The 16,904-nt window shown below is 34.5% G+C and overlaps 1 protein-coding gene across 1 annotated transcript in view; it reads right to left on the bottom strand.

The window, feature by feature from the left end:
- Positions 1-16,904, bottom strand: part of SMC2 (structural maintenance of chromosomes 2) — a 48,542-nt gene that overhangs the window by 20,241 nt on the left and 11,397 nt on the right. The window contains 7 exon segments of the mRNA XM_054584593.1: positions 2,325-2,460; positions 4,339-4,543; positions 9,031-9,150; positions 9,525-9,663; positions 10,467-10,584; positions 11,067-11,226; positions 12,643-12,876. Of these exon segments, the coding sequence (XP_054440568.1) occupies positions 2,325-2,460; positions 4,339-4,543; positions 9,031-9,150; positions 9,525-9,663; positions 10,467-10,584; positions 11,067-11,226; positions 12,643-12,876 (1,112 nt within the window).

The following is a 16,904-nucleotide window of genomic DNA, read 5'->3' on the forward strand; positions in this document are numbered from 1 at the left end:
TTACTGAAAGGAAAAACTCAACAGCCCCCCACTTAAAATCAGATTAATACTGTAACAATTTCACAAACTTGGTTGTCTATTAATCTCCATTTTCAAATGTTAAAAAAAATGTTTCCTACATTTTCTGAGACTCATAGTTTAAAAGTATACAGTACTCAACAAACATTTGCAATGCACTTTTCTTACAAACCCTGTACTTCTATTCCAGTTCCTTAGGAAGTATTTAATTAATTCAGCTACAGCAAAATTTCAAGTCATAATAAATCCACAAATTATCTTGTCATTAGAAATTCATGAAATTTGAGAAAAAAAGTATAAAACAAGTACTCCCTTGAGTATCTTGCCTGAGTCTGCATGACACTAAAACCATAATTTTAAGTTAGTCACTTTTCCATTCTTAAAAAATATAGTTGTAGAAATTTGGGGAAAAAAAGTTATGTTCCTGATATGTATGGTCTATGAAAGAATGGCTTTTAGTTGACCCTTCCACTCACATTTTTTCAAAATCCATTTCCTTTCCTTGACCTCAGCGCCACAATTAGCCTACAAGAGAATTCTGCAAAATAAATGATCCAATACTGCTGAACAAAGTTGAGTTCGAAGCCAAAACTCATTGCCTTGCCAGAGCTTCCACACATCGCAGAAAAATTTTGTTGCATTTTTCTCTCAGAAAAAGTTCCGCCACTTTATGGTTAATTTATGTTACTGAAGACAAAATGCAGGCTTTACATGTATATGATGTTTATAAAAATAAGGCATTTTGATACAATTTATTTCAAATAACCACGTTAACCAATTATAACAATTTCTTCAATATACAGTGTCCTAAAATTCTGGTTACCATTCTAAGCTTTGATATTATTAAACATGAATGCTAACAAATTTACCAAAATATTTCATTTCAAGGTTTATTTAGATTTTTGAAATCCTTACTTCAATATTGTGAATCCTAAATAAAATGTTTGATTTTAATTTTATCTCAGTTGCCATTTGCCCACTTCAGAGGGACTGGGAAAAAACTACAATTAAATGTTCTGCCCTGGCTGGTGTGGCTCAGTAGATTGAGTGCCGGCCTGCGAACCAAAGGGTCGTTGGCTCGCTTCCCAGTGTAGGCCACCTGCCTGGGATGCAGGCCAGGCGCCCAGTAGGGGGCGCACAAGATGCAACTGCACATGGATGTTTCCCTCTTTCTCCCTTCTCTTCTCTAAAAATAAATAAATAAAATCTTTAAAAAAAAAAACCCCAACTTCCAAATATTATACTTTGTAAGTTTGTGGCATTTAACTCCTGAAGCTTTTAAAGCAAGTAAGGACTCTTCTCCAGGATAACCACATGTGAAGTTCACTCACATCATTCTGTGTTTATTCAAGAGCCATCTACTCAGCAAGGCCTTCCCTGGACACCCAGTCTGAAATTTCAGCACCTGTTTGCCCTGGATAGCTGATATCTCCTTTCCTGTTTTACTTTTTTCTAACATGTGTTTTACCAATTTAATTTTTATTGTTTGTTCCCCCAACTATATATATATATGTATATGTATATATGTATATGTATACATATATGTATATATGCGTGTATATGTGTATATATACATATATACACACATATATATGTATATAGACAATATGAAGGAAGAGATTTGTTTGATTTGTCACTGTATTCCAGCTCCTCTAAGAATCTGGCACATAAGAGGAGTCACTCCATAGTGAATAATGTGACAAAATGGTTACAGGCAACAGCATGGTCCCATGAATCAGAAGTAATACTGAAAGTTACACATACATACCTATATCCACACCCCACAAAAGAAACACGGTAAGGACATGCCTCACACTTTAATTTTAGCAGTAACTATCTGACAAAAACTTGTTTACCTCCTCCATAGGCAAGCTAGTGATCTTCAAGAGCTATAGGACAGCCATAATGCTGCTGAAGTTAGTGCAGATACCTGATCAATGCTACACTGTATCACATCAGTTCAAATCAAAGACTCAAGTATCTAGCAACCTCCAGAGTACCTGTGGGGTTTCCTCACCAATCCCAGCACAGTGCATCTCAAAAGGAAAAGGGAATATATTTGGCTATTTTTTCTTCCTTTTGTTTAATTAGCTTTCCCTAATTTCTTATAACAAAGATATTATTTTCATTAGAGAAAAATAAAGAACTGATAAACAAGTTATCAACTCACAATTTATTCAACTAAAACTGGGAATATTAAGAAAAAAGTGAGAAGCTGTGTTTCTCTAAATAAAATTTGTTTCCCTTCCTACCATGCAAATCTTTGATCTATGTAGATATCAAGTATAACTTAACATAAATCTTACTTTTCAGCAATGTTTTTAAGACCTGCTAATTCCTCTTCTAGAGCCTGTAGCTCATTCTCCTTGATTCTCAGCTTATCTTGAACATCTTTGAGCTCTTGAAACTTGGTTAAAATGGAAGCTGCCTGGGATCGAGCACCTGACAGAAGCAAATTGAAAGATGCCTTGGACAGTTAGTTATCACATATTTAGTAAACAATAAAAAGTTTTCTAAGAGAATTATACTTAAAATGATTTCATACTCAATCTTTTATAGTGAGCTTATAAAGCTACAAAATTCACTTCATCACTTAACTCTTAGACTATACACACTTGGTACCTATATCCAAGTAGAAGTGCTTGATTATTTACTTAAAATAATCACTCCCCCTGCCCATAGGGCCCATTCCTCCCACTCCCATTTTCCTCTCCACTAACATCTGGTTTAGCCATGTAATTTACTCTGGTTAACAAGCTGGGAAATGTGCCTCTTCTGAAAGTAAGCCCTAAGAGGCAGCACCTAATTCACCATATTTCCCCCCTTGCCCACTTCTCCTGCATCCTGGGTCCCAGAATGAAATTAGCATGGAACAGAAACAACTAACCTACAGTTGAAGTAGCGTAATTATGAAAAACACTTGTCAGCCATTGAGATTTGGGGGCTGTTTATAACATCATAGCCTTGTCTGAGCTCTGATACAGCAGAAAAAATTGGGCACTTTAGAAGCAACTGTATTTGTCTGGCAATAACAGGCTGACGTGTTATACTGGCAAGAAAACTGTAGGTTTGATAGAATACAAAGGTCAATTAGCAATGCCATTATGAGTACTTTGTTAGTATGATACTGGGTTATATATTTGCCATCCCTTAGGAACTTCAATGAAATCTAGCTTCTTCTGTTTTAGATATTTACAAATATTTGGTCTATCTTCCAATTGTAATCACTAGTCATCTTATTGTGTACCAAGGAACCTGATACTTGATCATGGGATTCATTTTTTTGTTTTTTTGGCCTAGAAAGAAATTAAGTCACTTGATATTTTAAGAGGTGTTATACAACCTCTTGGTTTGGTTAAAAGCACAAACTCTGTACTTAGACTACCTAAATTCAAATTCTGAGTTTTGCCAATTGCCATCAAGTTATTTAACCACTCTGTACCTTATTCTCTATAACTGTATACTCGAGATGATAGTAATATGCCTACCTCATAGTTGCTATAAGGATTAAATGAGTTAATTATCTAAAGCCCTTACAGTTTGAGAGATGATAAAAATATTCAATGTCTACACTTTCCAGTTACCACTTAACCATTTATGGTTACTGTGCCCTTAAAAGTGACTTGTACAACTGAGAAAATTGTTTTTCACTTTAGTTAATTTTGATTATTAGATGTAAAGAGCCGTTAAGTGGCTAACAGATACTATTTTGGGCAGCACGGACTTCCAACACTGGTACACAGCACATATTACTCAGTGTTTGTTATTATATGGTCACTTTATATAGATCTGGAATCTCAATGTGGCAAAAATTAGAACAAGAAAAATATTATCATTTCCTAAGAATTCCTTTCTTAAAGCATTAAAAAAGTACAGTCTCAAGGACAGATTATTTTTGTTTTACTTTTGACAGGAGCAATGACATATACACAAATTAGAAATTAATGTTCCCTAAAGGAGAAATGGGTAGTTAAGCTAAAAGGGAACCGAATAAAAAGACTTCTATTTCCCAGTGACTAGAATATCCTAACAGGGCAATATGCAAAAGAAAATAAACAAAGAGTAATACACTTACTGGAGATGAATAAAAATACTGTAAGATTGATTCCTAGACTAGAACCCCTGACGACTATGACATCATATAATCTCTCAATATTACTTAATACCTGTCACATGGTAGGTATTCCCTATCTACCTAGGGATTGAGTAGGTAAAAGAAAACCAAATCCCTAGATTAGGACTAAAACTCTAGATTAAGTTATTCCAACCCCATCCTATTTACCATACAGAATTATGAGGACAAGACGATATAAAACCTACCTCCACTCAATGTCCCGTGAGGATCAAATACCTCACCTCCTAGAGTTACAGTTCTAGTCATTATCCTTTTATCAAAGGCTACTTTTTTTGCATTATCCATATTGTCACAAACAAACGTTGTTCCAAAGACAAATTCCATTGCTTTCTGAAGTTCTGGTTTGTATTCAACCAGGGAAAGTGCCACATGAACATTGTTAGGGCCAACCTGTGTGAAAACAGATACGTCATAGTACATATCACTCCTTCCCTTTCAAAAATTATTTTATAAAATAGTAAGAACTACTGTAATAGAAATTGAGGTAATTGTGACTTCTGGGCAAGATGGAAGCGTAGATACATACACTTTGCCTCCTCATACAACCAAAAGGACAACAAATTTAAAAACAAAAAAATAACCAGAATTGCCAGGAAATCGAACTGTATGGAAGTCCAACAACAAAGGAGCTAAAGAAGAAACATTCATCCAGACTGGTAGGAGGGGCAGAGAGACGGGCAGCTGTGGCGGAGAGGACCAGGCAGTTACACATTTGCATGTAGATAAACCAGGAGGAATAGCTGGGGAACAAGACAGACTGCACAACCCAGGGTTCCAGTGCATGAAAAGAAGGCCTCAGAACCTCTGAAGGTAAAAACCTGTGGGGCTTGTGGTGGCAGGAGAAACTCCCAGCCTCGCAGGGGAGTCCGTTGGTGAGACCTACGGGGTCCTAGAATGTACAGAAAACCCACTCACCCAGGGAATCAACACCAGAAGGGCCCAATTTGCTTGTGGGTAGTGGGGAAAGTGACTGAAAGCCAGCCAAGAGCCAAGTGAGCAAGTGGCATTGTTCCCTCTCGGACCCCTTCCCTATAGACAGCTTCACAATGCAGTGACCTGGATTGCCCCCTACCAGGCAAATACGTAAGGCTCCACCCCTTCCAACGATTTCCAAGGTGCACCAAGACAAAGAAATATGGCCCAAATGAAAGAACAGATCAAAACTCCAAAAACAGCTAAGTGATGAACAGCTAGCCAAACTATCAGATGCACAGTTCAAAACACTACAAATCTGAATGCTCACTGAATTGGTAGAGTATGGTCACAAAATGGGGGAAAAAAATGAAGGCTACGCAAATTGAAATAAAAATATACAGAGAACCAACAGTAAAGAGAAGGAAACCAGGTCTCAAGTCAACGATTTGGAGCAGAAGGAAGAAATAAACATTCAACCAGAACAGAATGAAAAAACAAGAATTCAAAAAAATGTGGAGAGGCTTAAGAACCTCTGGGACAACTTTAAATGACCCAACATCCAAATCATAAGGGTGCCAGACAGAGAAGAGGAAGAGCAAGAAGTTGAAAACTTGTTTGAAAAAATAATGAAGGAGAACTCGCCCAGTCTGGCCAAGGAAATAGACTTCCAGGAGATCAGGAAGCTCAGAGAGTCCCAAAGAATTTAGACCCAAAGAAGCACACACCAAGGCACATCATAATTAAGTTACCCAAGATTAAAGATAAGGAGAGAATCTTAAAAGCATCAAGAGAAAAGGAGACAATTACCCACAAAGGAGTTCCCATAAGACTATCAGCTGATTTCTCAAAAGAAACCTTGCAGGCAAGAAGGGGCTGGCAAGAAGTACTCAAAGTCATGAAAGGCAAGGATCTACATCCAAGATTACTCTGTCCAGCTAAGCTATCATTTAGAATGGAAGGGCAGATAAAGTGCTTCCCAGATAAGGTCAAGTTCAAGGAGTTCATCATCACCAAGCCCTTATTATATGAAATGTTAAAGGGACTTTTCTAAAAGAAGATCAAAAACAATGAACAGTAAAACAGGGAACGGGGAGGGGGAACGATGGGGGAAAAGGGACAGGGAATAAACAGCATAAATAGTAGGTACAGAATAGGCAGGGAGAGGTTAAGAATATAGGAAATGGAGAAGCAAAAGAACTTAAATGTACAACCATGGACGTGAACTAAACGAGGGGGGCGCGGGGGGATGCTGGGGAGTAGGGTGGTGTAGGATGGAGGGGAATAAAGGGGGAGAAATAAAATGGGACAACTGTAATAGCATAATAAAATATATTTAAAAATAAATAAAAAGTGAAATTAAAAACATTTAGGTAATTCTTACCTTAACACTATAATTCCTTTGGCCTTTCTAAAATGCTATGGAAACCTCAAGAATTTTAGAAGAAATAATTCTAACTTAAACACTGAAAGTGTTTACTTCACTACTGTGAAGTAAAATACTTAGCTAAAGAACCAAGCATCATGAGGGTTTCTATCAAGCAAGAGCTACCACCAAGCTTCTAAATACAAAAAAGACTATTTGGGCACACTTTCTTTATTAAAGTACAGCAATTGCTGGATCAACACTATAACATAAAATAGTTTGTTTCAATTTTTGGTAGTATGGTTTTCCACAGGTGAATACTTTTTCACTGAAATTAAATATGCCAGGGCAGCCACCTGCCAGTTTCAAAAATAAAAATACAATAATTGAGAGTTAAAAAAAAAAAAAAATTAATCCCTCTGTCCTGTATTTGGATCCAACTGTCTCATCTCAACATCTCAACTTTTGACAGTGAGAAAGGCACTCTTAAAAAATCAAGCCAGAATAATGGACATACATCTATCCCAGGAAACCTGGGACATATAGTCTCCCCAGCTATGGTATACAATATTTTGCAGTTAATTGTTTTTTCAAATATTTTTTCCCTGAAAACAAAGCTATGAAATAGCACACTTTAGGTGGGAAAACTAAGGCTCAGAGAAATTTGTGTTTACGTCTGCCTATCATTTTCAACAATTAAGCATTCTTCATGAAGCTTAGCAGCAGCAGAAGTCAAAATAAAGGCAGCTCTATATAACATATGTTCTGCATTGTACCCTGACATAGCAGCTACCATTAGACACATCTGGCTAAGGAATCTAGACTGTTACTTGAAACCCCAATCTACTTCCAACACTGGGACTTGACCTAAGGCTAAAATAACTTCCAAAGCCTTCAAAGTAAAAATAGTACTAATGAAAAATACCACCTTTCAGTTACTGTGCATTCATCTTCTATCTCCTGACAGTGAGTGCATTGATCAATGTAATTGTGCTTTGAAGTAATTTTCATTGAAGGCTTCTCAATTTCAGCAAATACACTGAATATCTATTTAGTATCTTAATTGCAAATGCACGGCTAGGTCTCGCAGAACTATATTTTCAACTCACGCTCTTGAAATGACTTCTCAAAAATAACCTTAGATTGGTGATGAAAGTTATGTATGACTTCATTTTTCTATTTAATATTATACAACCGTAATAGCCCTTTAAATTAGTTTCCTTATACTCATCTGTTTTTTTACTCATAGCTATACCACTTCATATACACTTCGGCAGCTGAATGGCTAGATATCTCAGTCACATGTTTTCAACGTCCACAGATTGAAAGGCAATGTAGAAGAACTCTAACAGAGAATCTTCTCTGCAAGTCTAATAGATACATTATGGTTCTTGCTGTTGAAGAATGGCATGGAAAAAAAAAATGAATTCTGGTATTTATAAACTCTGTAATTCCCACTATTAAGAAAACAGAAATTTAATACAATCCAGTTCCACTTAATGACAGGAATATGTTCTAAGAAATATATTTTCAGGTGATTTCATCATTGTGCAAACGTCCTAGAGTGTAATTTACACAAACCTACATGGTATGGTAGAGCCTACACAACTAGCCTAATGATCTGTAGGGAAGGAAAAATAGTTTTCCCTTTACCCTTTGGGTTTTTGTCTGGGGCATCCCTATAAAAAAAATTAACAGGAGAAAAAAAAAACAACCCAAAACTTTAATGACATATATACCTCTTCTAGACATGAGAGATAACCAGGAAAATTGAGTAACTCCTCAAATGGCTCAAGCCTTCACCTTAAATACCATCTATGGTGCAAGACAAAAGGTGCTGGGGTGAGGAGAGTCAGTTATGGGAGGTCCCCAGAAAGAGCACAGTAAACAAAGGTAAGGTCCCTATGCAGATTTAACTAGTTGTCTTCTGCCTTGTGAGTTTCCAAAGATAAGGTCAGCCCCCTATACCTATGTAGAGGGAGGTGCCATTACAAATGGAGAAACTCCTTACAAACGTAAATATCTTTTACAAAGGGTGACTTCTACTTCCTTTGCAGACCTTTTCCTAGGTCTGCAGTTTCTTAAAATTAACAAACCTAAAATAATTGTTATGCTACATGGACATATTTGGGGTGACACATTGTTTCCCTATAGCTTTTAGGCTACAAACCTGTATAGCATGTTACTATATGGAATACTGTAGGCAACTGTAACATAATGCTAAGTATTTCTATATTATGTTGTGCTATGACATTACTAAGGCTAGGACTCCACTAAACCATAAGGATTTTTTAGCTCCATTATAATCTCACAGGACCAAGGCCTTACTTAGGGTCCTTTGTTATCTGAAATGTCCTTATGGGGTGAGTGACTGTATTTACTACTATCTCATAGTCATGTGACTTAAGGATTAAAGACATTCTAATACTACAACTTGGAAACATCAAAGAGAGTTTTAGTCTTGCAACATTTTTATTCTCTTTCCATCTAATTTCACAAACACCAACTCTATGTTTTTGTATCTTAATTTTTTAAAGTGTGGCAACAATACAATTTTGTGGTTCTGCAAGAAAAGAGATAAAACATAAATAACACTTACAAGATTCTGAGCAATCCTCAGAGTTTCTGGAGAAATACATGTGGCTGAAATTTTATTGAGTGGAATTATGGTGTATCGACGCTTCAATTCCCCCTTTTCTAGTAGCTTTTTTCCAGTAACCTGAAACATTGTGAGTGTGAAATAAAAAATACATATGCATTATTAACTATGACAGAAAACATTCCAGTGGAAAAATAAACACTTTAGGAATCCATAATCAATTAAATGTTTAGTACCTACTATTCTAAACAATTCAAAGTCTAAGACTGATAATATGCATTCTGGATTCCTGTGTAAGCATACTTTCTCTGAAATACAGATAATCAAATACAGTAATAACCAATAATAAAAATGTCATTAACTGAATAGTTTTACCTTGTGAAGATAAGCAACCCTGGGAGAAGCTTAAAACATCAAGTACCCAAATCTTCTAGCAGCACATGATTTTCAAGTTGAACAGCAATTATAAATTCACTTTACTAAAATCAATTTACCTCTGTATCTACTACAACATTGTAAAGTCGTTCCCCAGCCACCAATTCTAAAGCCGTGGTTGCAGAACTATCTTTCACGTTAATCAAAGAAGCTACAAGTCCTTTCACACAATTTCTGTTCCAGTTCTTCTCTGGATCCCTAAAATGGAAGTTACAAAAATTAATCTTACACTAAAAAAATAGAAAAAACTGCATATAAATTAATACTCAAGCTCTTTCTGACAACACAGTAAATTGAAAGCAGAAGACTCATACACTTTTAACAAAACAAAAATTTTAAAATGCCCCAGACGACTACCAAAGCTATTGCTTTTAAATCAATCAACAGCTCTTTTAGTATCAAAAAGAACTTAAGACTCTTTAATCTTTGTAATACAGGGTCTGGCACAAAAAAACGCCACTTTTTTATTACAAAATCATAAGCATGTCAATTATATACCTAAACAATATCACACTCAAGCACACCATATGACATTTTAGGTGAAATGTTCAAATTAAAACTATAAATTACACCCATATTGTTACCCTACCAACCACACTCAAGCAGGCCTTACCTCTGCCAGACCCTGTACATGTTACCATAGCATTCCATGAAAAAAATCCCATGTAGGAAATCAAATTGTAAAATGTTAATGTAGACATTTAACATTAATGACAGAAAAACTTTAAAGAAACTTTCAACTGAGAATAAATTCCCCTCATTTTGGTTTTAAGATTAGTGGCATTAACAGCCATTAAATGTCACAAGAAAGAATTTTGTCTGTCCACATTTGAAACATTTCAAGAAACATTTAAGGAAAAGTTCCAATAAAGCAGTTTATAATAATTTTCAAACAAAAATGTTAATGTCCACGAAATCTCAATTTTCAGATTGTCTCCCAGCCAAAATAAAAATGTATCTTGGTTATTACTACACTAGAATTCAAGATTTAAATCTCTTACCTGTAGGCAAACTGAAGATTGGGAAATCTGGCCAAGAGAGCTTCATATGTTTCTTTCAATCTACTGATATCACGGGATAGCTGCCTTCGCTTTTCCAGAAGGCTTTCCTCCCTGTTTTCTAAATAGTAAATCATAAGTAAATTAAAACCAAGTTTTAAAAATTACAATATTCTACTGTAAGAAGGAAATTATTAGTAACCTCTATTTCCAAAGCATTTCTAGAAGCAAAATTCAAGTTTCTGATAAATAAAAACCACGCTTAACATTCAAATTTCTATCAGGTGTCAAGGAGACATTTCTGACAAGTAATACAACTTCCATTCCAAAAAACAACACATGAACTGAATGCCTACTAATGTAAAAATGTACAAATGACATTTTTGAGTTTTCAAGTGACACTTCAGACTGAATGAAGCAGGAAATCCTGAATAGTGAGTTTTCAAAAATTCAAAGCACTGTTTTATACTTAGATTATTTTTTACTGTATTTACAAACTTCTTGTACTAATACCTAATTTTCCTACCTGCTATTTCGTTTAAATTTGTTTCTACCAACAATCACAACCTTCTAATTATCTAATAGCATGCTTTAAAGACAAACCTTCATAATTTAGCTTTTTCATTTCGGCCTCAAGTTTTTCTTTAAGTTTCTTCACGGCCTCTAAAGCTTCTTGATCCTTCCTGTAGCCACTATCCATCTTCTTAACTTCCGCTTGCTTCGTCTTTAATTCTTGTTGGGCATGTTTCAACTTCATCTGAGCCTGCAAAGAAAAAGGTAACAGATATCTGAAACAGATGCTGCTAGTGATTAAATGCTCACAGATTCAGATTGGTTTAAGAGAATCAGCCTTAAAAATGTAACTGGGTACTTGGATTAGTATCTCAACAGATCAATCACTTCCCAAAATTTTCTCAAAAACTTAGAGTATAAACTAATATATGCTTAACATAAATCATTAAATAATTTGCAATTTAAATCCACATTTTTAACATTTATAAAGTATGACATTAATGAGTTCAAAATTATATCAAGGAATACTTGTCCATCAGGTGGTTAAATTAAAAACACAACAGAAAGCCAGAAATCCTAACTTTAGTTCTTTTCCTTTCCACCGAGATTGTATTTGTGTATATTTGTGCCGTCTAACAGTGGAGAAGCTGTTCTGAGCTATTAGAAATAACATTACATAAAAAAGGGAAGTTAAATTGACAGTAATTTAAATGCAAGGAGTCTGATATTTAAATGCTAGTTTATATAATTGAGCACTATTCCTTAAAACCATGAACTAGTATTCTGTCGGTATGGCTATATCCTCCCTCATAAACTGAGTAATAATGGACTTCTCCAAATACAAAATAAGTTTGCAGAAAAAGTGAGAGGACTTTCTATTGATTTTTTACAGATTTTTTGTGACCACCGTCGCTGAATGAAAAAGTGGCAAATATGCAATAGAAAATTTGAATAGGGTTAACACACAAACACACACGTCTGTATATATTTTTAGAGCCCGGTCCTCCATTCAAAAAGGACTAAAATAATATGTATATATACATTTTTTCTTTCTGCCATCAAAATTCTTGTATTCATAGGACTTTAAGTTGTACGACTATCTCAACAAATTTGAAAACCATTCTAGAAGACTGACAAACCTCTGAAGATTATGAAATCAGAGTAGGAAAACCAAAGTATAGAACAGGGGTAAATGGGAGGTAGAGATACTTCCAAAGAGTATGTTATAAAGTTTCAGAACCAAGGCTTTAAGAACTAGATGTAGTGGGCACAGAAATGGAGAGGACGCTTTTCTTTTCCTCTTAAAGCTTAGCACTTCAAGTTTATGATGTCAATAAATACGGCAAAAAATAAAAATAGATCGAATAACCCCAAATATTCCATACATTGCTGGAAACAGAATGAAACATTTATTGCACTAAAAATTTCAGTAAACTATAAAAAGGGATTATGGGTTTTAAAGCATTTTAAACTATCATCGATATTTAGCAATGAACATACTTGAATTTCATTGTATTAGATGCTATATAGTAGCAGAATAAAGTAAGTTCCTTGACATTGATCTGATTATTTTTTTAACATTTTATAACAATTTCCCAAGCATAAATGTGAAGCATCTTCTCAAAAACAAAAAAATATTCACACAGTGCCTAATGTCTACATTTACCTGTTTGGCTTCTGTCTGGGCTTTACTTATGTCATTTTTACAGGCCATCATCTGACCAGCGAGAGTTGCTTCTGTTCCATCTTCATTACTGGACAGGCCAGCAGAGACAGCATTGAAGTGTTGCTGCGCTGCGGCCAAAGCTTCAGCATCTTTAGTACTTGCTTCTTGAAGGGTGCTCAGCTCATCTGTTATCTTTTTAACCTCTTTTTCCTTTGCTGCTAAAGTTTTAGAATCCTTTAGGAAGTAAAGATTTTAGATGAAAATTATATTACATTTTAGGGAAAAAAATCCATTTTTCTTAGAAACATGTACACTTATGTCATCAAATTTCATAGAAATTTGAAGTAGGCATGGTAATAAGAAAAACAATTTAACCATTACTTTAAATACATTATTTCCATTTTGACATTCACCCTGCTTTTAGGATAAATGTACTTCTTATCCTCCTAGAAACACTTTCATATGCTACAGAAGAATCTGAAAATAAAGGAATTGGAAGATATTTCATGCAAATTGTAAAAAAAAAAAAAAAAAAAGACTGGAGTAGCAATACTTACATCAGACAAAACAGACTTTAAAACAGAGGCGATGGTTAGCATTAAGTAGTGTTATAAGAGACAAAGAAGGGCATTTCATAATGATGGTGGGATAAACACAGTAAGAGCATATAACTCTTTTAAACATCTATGCACCCAATATAGGAGCACCTAAATACATAAAGCAAATGTTGATGGACCTAAAAGGGAGAGATTGAAAGTAATAAAGTAAAAATTGGAAATTTGAACACCTCAATCACATCAATGAATAGATCATCCAGACAGAAAATTAATATGCAAAAGTGGCCTTAAATGACTCATTAGATCCGACAGATTTGATATTTCTAGAGCACTTAACAAAAGCAGCAGAATATATACGTTCTTTTCTAGAACATGGAACATTTTCTAGTATAGAACCTATGTTAGGACAACAAACAAGTTTCAATAAATTTAAGAAGACTGAAGTCATATCAAGCATCTTCTGTGACCACATGGTATGAAACTAAAAATCAATTACAAGAAAAAAAACTGAAAAGACACAAACACATGAAGGCTAAATAATATGCTATAAACAATACAAGAGTTAACAACAAGATCAAGGAAGAAATCAAAAGATACCTTTGGGACTTCCAGCCTTTTGGCATCTCTGGGCCACACATTAAATATACAAACACTAACAAAAACTGATGAGCAAAAAAAAGGTTTTAAGTAAATTTACAATTTTGTGTTGGACCACATTCATAGCCATCCTGGTCTACACATGGTCCACAGGCCACGGTTGGACACCCCAAAGTCAAATGAAAATGAAAACACAACAAACCAAAATCTATGAGACAGAGCAAAAGCAGTTATAAGAGGGAAACTCACATCAATACAAGCCTGACCTCAAGAAACAAAAAAAATCTCAAATATTAACAATCTAACCTTACAACTAAAGAAACTAGAAAAATAATTAAACAAAGCCCAAAATGAGTATAAGGAAGGAAATAATAAATATCGGAGTGAAAATAAACAAAATAGAGTAAAAAAGATCAATGAAACCAAGAGCTGGTTCTGTGAAAAGATAAACAAAATTGATAAACCTTTAGCCAGACTCCTAAAGAAAAAAAGAGAGTACCCAAATAAAATCAGAAATAAAAGAGAAGTGATAACTGACATCACAGAAATACAAAGGATTAAAAGAAAATACTACAAACAATTATATGCCAACATATTGGACAATCTGGAAGAAATGGATAAATTCCTAGGAACATACAATCTTTTAAGATTGACTCTGGAAAAAAATAAGTTCTAGACAGATACATAACTACTAATAAATTCAAATCAGTATCAAAAAACTCCCAGAAACTCTCAAAAGTACTGGACTGGATGGCTTTGCAGATGGATTCTACAAAACATTTCAAAGAATTAATACCTATCCTCCTCAAACTATTCCAAAAAACTGCGGTTAAGGGAAGGCTTCCAAATTCATTTTATGAGGTGACCATTACCAATACCAAAAGCAGAAAAAAATACTACAAAAAAACCCCCAAAATTATAATTCAATTTTCCTGATAAATTTAGTCGTAAAAATCATCAAAATAATATATTAGCAATCCAAATTCAGCAATACTTTAAAAAGATTATACACCACAATCAAACTGTATTTATTCCTGGATACAAAGTTGGTACAATATCCACAAATCAATTACAGTGATATATCACACATACACTAAATAAAGGATAAAAATCATATGATCACATCAGTGTATATTTAACATAATCCAACCTCTACTTATGATCAAAACTCTCAGCAAAGTGGGGACAGAAGGACAATACCTCAACATTATAAAGGCCACATAGTACAAACGCAACTAACATCATACTCAATGGTGAAAGCTGAAAGTTTTTCCTCTACCTTCAGGAGGAATAAGCAAGGGTACCCACTCTTGCCACTGCTATTCAACACAGTATTGGACGTCCTAGCCAAATCCATTAGGCAAGAACAAGAAATAAAAGGCATCCAAATTGGAAAGAAAGGAGTTAAAACGATCATTTCTTGAAGATGACTTGACACTACAGAGAACCCTAAAGATTACACCAAAAAAACTATTAGAATAATAAATGAATTCAGTACAATAGCAAGATACAAAATTAATATTCAGAAATTGATTCTATTTTTATACAGCAATAACAGACTATCAGAAAGAGAAATTAAGAACACAATCCCATTTACAATTATATAAAAAATAAAATAACTAGGAATAAATTTAAACAAGGAGCTAAATCACCTCCAGTCAAAAAACTATGACTCTGAAGAAAGAAATCAAAGAAAATGAAAATACAAATAAATGGAAGGATATATTGTGCTCGTGGACAGAAAGGATTAACATCATTAAAATGACCTTACTACCCAAAGCAACCTACTGATTCAGTGCAATCTCTATCAAAATATCAATAGCATTTTAAACAGAACTAGAATAATCCTAAAATTTACATGGAACAACAAAAGACACCAAATAGTCAAAGCAATCTTGAGAATGAACAAAGTTGGCGGTATCAAGCTACCTGATATGAAACTATACTACAAGGCTATATTAATCAAAACAGCATGGTACTATTATAAAAAGAGGCACAGAGATAAATGGAACACAATAGAGACCTTAGAAATAAACTCAGACATATATGATCAACTAATCTATGGCAAAGGGGGCAAGAATATACAATTGGATAAAGACAGTCTTCAATATATGCTGTTGGGAAAACTGGACAGATACATGCATTTAGGAAAAAAAAAAGAAATGACCACTTTCTTATACCACCTCGAAGAACAAACTCGAACCAATTAAAGTCTTAAATGTATGACCCCAAATCATAAAAATCCTATAAGAAAACACAGGCAGTAAACTCTTTGACATCATTCTTAGCAATATTTTTTTGGATATTTCTCCTTGGGCAAGGGAAACAAATGAAAAATAAACAAATGGCACTACATGAAATTAAAATTTTTTGCACAGCAAAGGAAACGATCAGCGAATCAAAAACACAACCTACTCAATGGAAGAACATATTCACCAGAGGGGATCATATGATAAGGAGTTAATATTCAAAATTTATAAAGAACCCATATAACTCAACACCAACAAATACAAACAATCCCAATTACGACATGGACAGAGGACCTGAATAGACATTTCTCCAACGAGGACATACAGACTGCCAACAAACATATGAAAAGATGCTCAATGTCCCTAGTAGAGAAATGCAAATTAAAACTGCAAAGAATTAGATGTGTTAACCTCCCATCTGTTAGAATGGCTATCATCATTAAATCAACACACAAGTGTTGGCAAGGATGTGAAGAAAAGGGAAACCTTGTGCACTGTTGGCAGCATTGTAAACTGGTGCAGCCACAATGAAAAACAGTATAAGGGGCCTCAAAAAATTAAAACTAGAGCTACCATATGATCCTGTAATCCCATTGCTGCTGTGTATTTATCCAAAGAAACCCAAAACACCAATTTGAGAGATATGCACCCCTATGTTCATTGCAGAGTTATTTCCAATAGCCAAGATGTGGAAGTAACCTAAGTTTCCCTTGATAGACAAATGAATAAAGATGTGAGATTTTATATACATATACATATACATACACCAAATGGAGTAAAGAAGATGAGGGTGGGGAGTGTGTGTGTGCATACATATGTATATAAGAAATTATAGATATATAAAATATACATATATAAA

Source organism: Pteronotus mesoamericanus, unplaced genomic scaffold, assembly GCF_021234165.1.
Source record: "Pteronotus mesoamericanus isolate MK-2021 breed Mesoamerican mustached bat unplaced genomic scaffold, CSHL_Meso_final contig_78, whole genome shotgun sequence".
NCBI classification, from domain to species: Eukaryota; Metazoa; Chordata; class Mammalia; order Chiroptera; family Mormoopidae; genus Pteronotus; species Pteronotus mesoamericanus.